Source organism: Pygoscelis adeliae, unplaced genomic scaffold, assembly GCF_000699105.1.
Source record: "Pygoscelis adeliae isolate BGI_AS28 unplaced genomic scaffold, ASM69910v1 Scaffold314, whole genome shotgun sequence".
In the NCBI taxonomy this organism is placed as follows: Eukaryota; Metazoa; Chordata; class Aves; order Sphenisciformes; family Spheniscidae; genus Pygoscelis; species Pygoscelis adeliae.
The window spans coordinates 1781993-1789319 of record NW_008824668.1 but is presented as its reverse complement, the minus strand read 5'-3'; the positions used below and the strand labels follow the sequence as shown (position 1 = coordinate 1789319).

Genomic DNA, 7327 nt, shown 5'->3' with positions numbered 1-7327 from the left:
GATGGAGGATTTCTCTCACGGTTTCGTGTAGCAGCACAGCCCTCTGCTGCTCAGAGGAACATGGGGCAGGATGGGGAGTTTCACACTGAGGTCAAAGCATCTCCTGTACGTGTGTTGGACCTTTTGGGGGTACTTTTCACTAAACTCTGTATGTCACTGCTGTCCTCGTGGCTCCTCTCTTCCCATGCACACAGCTCTCTGATCGCTGACAGCGGTTCCCCCAAACATTTGCACTGGAAAGCAATCACAGTGCGGTGCCCAGGAAATCCCCCTTACCTGAACAGGTAGGCTTTCCTTAATGCGTTTTCTTTTCCACAGTATCTTGAGACATCCTCTTTGGGACAATTAACCTAGACATCGAAAGCATGGAATTAGACATTCAGCTCCACAAATGACTACAAACATACAGCACTACAGCTTTCTTCCGTTCAAGGGTGTAAATACAGCCTTTCCAAACGTGCTGGGAGAGAAAACGCAATAAAATGGAGTCCAGAGCTGGGGATTGGAGTTTGTACTTCAGTTCCCCAGCTCAGCCTGTCTTGAACTGGGTCAGACGGGATCAAGAGATCTTATGATTTGCCCAGCATATTCAAAGTGACAGATCGATGCTTGAATATTAAACTCAGCCTGTATCTGGAGGAAATTAAATACATACACACATATATAGAAGCACTTCTTATAATCTAATTACACTTGCCTGAATTTGTAATCCCCTCACCTAAATCTGCACAAAGTTTCAGCTAAAAAACCCTTTATATGAAATATTTATTGCACTGAATTGAAAAGAAGTGAACCGGCCCCATCCATCATTCTTCGTGGTTTGAGCTGGCAGGGGGGAGCCGCGGAGGGAGTCGGGCAAGTCCCACCTTCTGAGTGAGACGAGGGCTGATGCCCTCCTGGGCAGCACGCTGGGGATCGTACTCTTCCTTGTGCCATGCCCGTGGGTGCACAGCAACGACCAGGCAACTCCACGCACCCCATGCAGCTGCTGGGGGGCCAGATTAGATCAGCCAGCTGAGCCTGGTACGTGGGGTTGCCCGTGAAAAAGACCAATCTGCGGGGAAAATGTGAGTAGCTGAATGTTCCCTCAACCCACGACTGCAAATCAAGGTGCACAGGTTCATCTACTGAGGCTGAACTGGGAGGCCAGGAGCAGCTCAGGGCTGCCCCTGCCTGACCCTCGGCACTGTCAGTCCTCTGCTTCGCTCTCTGTGTTCGGAGACACAGGCACAGCGTCGAGCCTCTCTGGGACACAGGAGCCTGCCCGCGTCCCGCAGGCAGAAGCTGTGACACAAGCCACAGGCAGCAGATGTAAGGCCAGGGCAAGGGATAAAATGGGATGCCCCGGTCTGCCAACGCCTGCTTTCTTGCAGCGTCCCACTGCTGTCAGTCCCCGAGGTGGGTCGAGAGAAGCTCTGTCCACCCCGCAGGAAGCCCTGCAGGAATAATCTGCAGAAACAGCCTGTCCCGCTCCTCGTCCCCATTTACCTTCACCACCGAAATGCCATAGTCCTGGAGGGCCTCGGCCGAGTTCTCAATCTGCTCCAAGAAGGGCTGGGCACCAGGAGAAACTGAAACACACAAAAAAACCTGGTTTCCATCCCTTCCCCTTAGGGATGAGGCAGATGAGAGTACCTTCAGGGCAAGCACTGTCTGTGCCCTGGCATGGTAACAGCACGCTAAGGTCCCCATGCAAACATCCCTGGGACATCCGACCGGACCCGAGCAGGGCAAACAGGGAGCCGTGGCGTGCTGCCGGCGGAGGTGCTGGGAGCTGGCTGGGGAAGGCAGAGGGACCGGGGCTGGTTTTGTCAGACGGGTGCCGCTGGGCTGAGCTGCAGGTCCTCAGAGTCAAGAGCATCCTCCTGCCACACACTGAGACAGAGCTTGACACTGTATGGTCTTGCTCTTACTCAAGGTATTTACCGAAACAAAACTAACTATGGGCAACAGCACAAATGCCCACAGAGTCCCCACCTTCCCTTCTAACACACCCAGCCTCTCAGTGCCGACGTGGGAGCTGTGTTGGTGTCTCAGCCCACGCCGACGCCCCTGGGAAACCGCACCTGGGGGTCACGAAGGAGCAGAACAAGAAAGGCGAGGCCAAGGATCTCCCGGTAATTCTTGACAGCCCTTAGTTCCCCTGTATGCAAGGGATCCCCCTTTCCCTGGGAGGTACCATGGAAGAGAAGCCCAGCCCCTTTGAGGGGACAGCTCCTTAGGAGGCTGGGTTTTCTCTTCCATGGTACGTCCAGAAAATAACCCAGAAAATTAATGAAGAGGTTTGAAGGAGTGTGCCTGGGGACACAGCCAGGAAAGATCCCACCCCAAGAGGTCTCTGCCTGTCAGGAGCACTTGGAGCTGTGCAAACACAGATTTGCCAGCTGAGCTCGACCAGCTCTTCAAAATCCCTTTGGGTTTAAAAATCCCAAGAATGGCCTCTTCATTGTTCCACTTTCACCCACACCCCCTCACACAAGCTTTTGCTGAAAACCCAGGCTGATGTAAATGCGTACTGTTAAATACATACCATTATGGCTGAAATAAGCCAGGGACGCTCTGCCGGCTTGCAAGCTACTGAAATACTCCTGGGGGCTCAGCTCCTGCAGCGGCCTCACACTTCCCCGCGTCGGGATGGAGGAAGCACAGAAGAGCAGGAAAGAGAAGGAAAAAACCCATATGTCCTTTTGGGCTGACATGGCTGTTACCAGCTACAGGCACGGGAGAGTCACAGCTGGGAAAAAAAAAACCAAAAATAAATACATATATACACAAACATATACATGAGTGTCTTCTGTTTAGGTAGGTGCAGCATGACTGTAATTTCCAGATGTGACACAAACATCCTGAGGACGTCATGAATTAGTCACTAGAATAGCAGGTGATTCATACAACTGTGAAGATGATAGCAAAGGCTATTCCCTTTCCTTGAGCGGTATCTGCAAGTGCATGGACCCTCCATGCTTTCAGTTTAGGGCTGGTTTTCTGCCCTATTTTTTTTTTTCTTTTGAGTCAAACAGAAATTACACATGCAAGCAGAAAACAGTGGCCTTATCATACAAAGAAACCCACCCAAACTGTCTCAATTCTTGTTAAAAAGCTTCGAGGATGCCACTAGCCTTGTATGTGCCACTGCAAGAGGTGTTCGCAAAGGGACGGGCCATATCGCCCACTTCAGACCGTGCCAAATGACGTGGGGAGGTTCAAGAGCCCTCCTCTCGTGCCTGCCCCATCTCTCCGCCGTTCGAGGTTTCAGCTACACCAAATGGGAGAGGGGTTTGTGCAAACTCCTCGGGCCTGTCGCGCCTTGCTCGGTCCAGCCTCACGTTATTCTGACACTGGTGGTTCGGGAGCAAAACCACGACCCGCGCCAGGCTGCCGGGCGGTCCCGGCAGTCTCTCTTCCACGCCGGGTCTCCACGTGGAGCTGGTCAGGAGAGGAGCCGAGGAAATTTGTGACAGAGAACGGGGCAAAGACCAAGCGTGCAAGCCTGCTGCCAGGGTTCACCAGCAGCCCTGCCCAGGCTGCCCTGCCACAGCTGTTGAACTCTTCCTGCTCAGACTAAGGGGCTCAGGAGAGCTTCATGTGGCCAACCACTACGGGATGAGAAAACACCTTCTTCTGACTTCCTTCCCCTGTTTAATACGTTCCTTCGCAGCCTGCTCTCCAGGTATGGCCCTTTGCTGCTGAGCGTGCAAGGGCACGGCTGGTCCCTGGTCAACGATGAGACAAAGCTGGAATTGAAGCCATGCAGAAGCTGTTTGCTTGGCATCATGAGCTGCAGCTGTTGTCATTAACAAACGCCCCTGTGTCCGTGGACTGTCATTCCCCCCAGCACCCTGCCAGATGCTGTCAGCTTACTATCGCTGCTCTGTGACGAACCCAAACTCAAATGCTCAAAAACAAGCAGGCGAAGTCCCTCTGCCTTGCTCCAAGAGCGGGCAGTTAGTGAAAGCCAGGCACGCTCAGCCTTCACAGGCTCCCTCTCACGCAGGTGAGGTGTTTGGATCAGGCCTGAACGGCACAAAGGAACAACGACAGAGCTGAGAAAGGCGTGATTTTTTTTTTTCTTTTAATCTGAAAGTCTCCGCTTTTCTCCCTTCCACCTTTGGGAAGTGCCGGGCGTTTCTGGTCCTTTGCCCTCCCATCTGTTCCTCTGGCTTACAGAGGGGCCAGAGACTGGGGGGGAGGTGGTGTGTGTAATGTTTATTAAATGACAAAGTTGGCTACAGCGGGATGGAAAAATAAACTCAATCCTGGCATGTGGGAACCGGCCCAGCTCAAATGGGAGAGCTTACTGTCAAGGAGGCAAGAGGAGCAGCCTCCAATGACTCAAAGACTTCACGGCATTGTACCTGGAGGAGGGTGCCAGCAGTTTAAAACACAACTCCAGCCTCTACCCAGCCCGGATCTCTCTTTATGTCTCCTCTGGCTTTTGTAGTTTTTCTAGCAATCCACCTTCTGCCCTCTCCACATCCCTGCGCGACTGCTGCTCTTCTCCTTGCACCTCTCCCAAGGTCAGCCCTGTCTGCCCCACCACGGCCCCTCCCTCTGTCCCCACGTCCCCGCTCCTCCCCATGCCCCCTCACTCTGTCCCACCACCCTCGACCCCGCTCCTCCCCGTGCTTTTCTCGCCCTTCACACAAAAATGTGTGCTCCTCCCTTCCCTACTCATGTCCTCTCACCTCCTCATCCCTCCGTCCTGCCCAGCAGCTTCCCTCTGTGCCCCATCAATCCAGACGCGAATATTCAGCTTTTAGGTCATTTCCTCTGTCACCTCTTCTCCATCGATGGAAAATTAACACCACAGGGCGGGAAAACGGCCAGAAGCCTGCACCGCAGCCGCTTGCAGGATTACCAGAGGTGTGTGAAAATACCAGGGATGTGTGAACCGGCTCTGTGTCACTCCTGGGAAACCCTTAAGCCCACGGGCCACAGGACAGCCTAGCACAGCATAGATGGTGTACAAGACCTGGTTCATGTTTTCACTGTCATACCTCCAAGACAGAGCCAGGCAAGGTGGTTAAGGCCACTGTAGGTGAGCTAAAATGAAACGAAATACACCAGAGACACTCGGCACAAACTCTTGCATTGGCATAAATTGCTTGTGCCGCATCAGTTTTGCTTGGGAATCCTGCAGCGGTAACCAGGGGCTGGGATCCCCGCATCACCTCTGCGATCCCATCTGCTTTCCCTGACACCTTGCCTCGCAGAGCCCCCGGCTGCCGATATTTATTACTGAGGAAGCCGCAGCACATTTCATTCAACGGGGGGTGGCGTGGGGTGGCTTTTAAGGTACACAGGGCAAGGGAGAACCACCGTCCTGGACTGCACAGCCAGCCGGGTACCATCTCCATCATCCACGGGCCACCCTGAACCCAGGAGAAACACCACCAACCTGGACTTGGTGGCCACACCACCAACTTCACATCACGCCAGTGATGTAAAATCTCCCACATCCCTCAGTAGGGTATTTTCCTCCCGGTGATCAACTACCTTCTTACTAAAAACCTACACTTTACGTCTGGTCCAAATATGTTACACTGCTGCTTCCCCTTTGTTTTACCTCATTATATCGGTATCTACCAGCCTGCAGAGCCCTCAGTGAGCAAGTTTTAAGTCCCTAGGTAGATGCTCCTAAACCAGGAGCATTTAGGATGCTCCTAAATGGAGTCGCTTCAGCCTCTCCCGTGACGATCAACACAGATCAGGCCTTTTGTTGCAGCAGGTCATTCACCCCGCACCCAGCTGGGAGAGTTTTTTGGCAGCCTTGCTCGCCTGCCTTTCGTGCCCTTCCGGCAGCAGTGTGCTGCCCTCCCAGACTCGCTGGCAGAGGGGACACGTAACAGCCCCCAAATCCACGCGGGGCTGACTCGACCCGTTAGCTACAGCAAGCTAAACAGGCTGAAGCACTCTCCCCGGCACGGCTGGATGCCCCGGCCCAAATACGCTTCCTGCTGCTGCTGCTGAAAAATGCAAGGGAGAGCATAACGCTGACAGCTCGTCTTGCACTTTGGACCGTGCACAGAGGTTTCCTTTAGAGGATCCAGAAAAACTCCCTGAAAAGCTCTCTGTTCCAGCCTTCTGCTCGGCGGATCCACGCGAATCCCTCCAGCCACACGTCACTGCCCGACCAGCAAGCCCTTCCCAAAACGCGTCCAACTTGCTTGCAGCCAGCTTGTCTGAAGATGGAAGCTGTCCCAACAGCTGCATTGTCTGCAAATTTCTTTTCTCCTGAAGAGATGATAAATTGGCTCTTCAGGGCCAAAGGAAGCATCCCTGGGATCCCACTGAAGCATATCTGGATGATGCTGACTCTCCGGTGACAACCCACTACGTGAAACTGTCACCCTGTGGCCACTTCACTGCCTGGGGGGCGGGGGCTAGGTTTGTCCTGCGGGTTTTTAATTCATCAGAAGACCACGCAACTCCAAGTCACGTGCCTGACAACTGTTGACATATACTGCTGACAACCACTGAAATATTGCTCATGTCAAGCAATATTTAAGTTGTCGTCTTCTCCCGGGTGAGGTTATGCGTTAGTTTTATGGAATCCTATGGCTGCCCCGCAATAACCTCACTTCCTTATCAGATATTGCATTATTTTGCGTATTTTTCACCACACGCTTCCCTTCCCTGCTCACCTTTGAAAAAGCGGCCAGCACCAGCCTTCTCCTAAGCAGCAGACGAGTCAGGTTAATTATCACCACCCGGTTTTGCTGGAACAGAGCTCAACTCGGCTCCTTTCAAAGTTTCCAAAGGCAAGTTCTTTGACCTGGCTGACTTGAATAAGGTCAAGAAGCTGCAGTCCCCCAGCGTTTGGAGCTGGGACAGCGTTGAGATTGTTCTCCGTCACTTCGGGATGGGCCTGCAACCATCGGTCCCGAAATACCTGCTTGGCCCTTCCCACCCATCCCTTCTCCCCAGCAGCCTGTGGAGGAGGCAGGGGTTGCAACCTGCGACTGCAAGGCCCCCACAGCCGTGCCCCCCCTCCCTCCCATCGTGTGCTGCCGTGGCCGGGACCCTACAGCTGCGGGAAGACGTTTCCACCTGCGCTGGACGCCCCGACAAGCCTCCCAGCCAGGCTGCGATGCCGGGACCCACAGCAGACTCGTGCCCTGCTTCCAGCCAGAAGCCAGAGCCTCGCTGCACAGGTATTTATCCTGCATTTATCCACAAACGCTGTTTCAAGCTGGAGCGCCGCCAGGCCTTTTGTGCACAGGCGGGCGCACTTTTCAGCCAGCAGCGTTTTAAGGACGTTGCAGATTGCGGCATAATCGGCCTGCGGCGCAAATCCGCGCCGGGGCAGCTCACGAGAACGGCGGGG

General features: G+C 53.8%; 1 protein-coding gene across 1 annotated transcript in view; it reads right to left on the bottom strand.

Annotated features, from left to right (window-relative positions):
* Positions 1–2722, bottom strand: part of TXNDC16 (thioredoxin domain containing 16) — a 38269-nt gene extending 35547 nt beyond the window's left edge. Inside the window, exons 1-3 of the mRNA XM_009322925.1 lie at positions 2531–2722; positions 1489–1571; positions 277–350 (exon numbers count right to left, since the gene is read on the bottom strand). Of these exons, the coding sequence (XP_009321200.1) occupies positions 277–350; positions 1489–1571; positions 2531–2699 (326 nt within the window). The 5' untranslated portion in view covers positions 2700–2722. The remainder of the gene's footprint in view (positions 1–276; positions 351–1488; positions 1572–2530) is intronic.
* Between the last annotated feature and the right edge of the window lie 4605 nt (positions 2723–7327).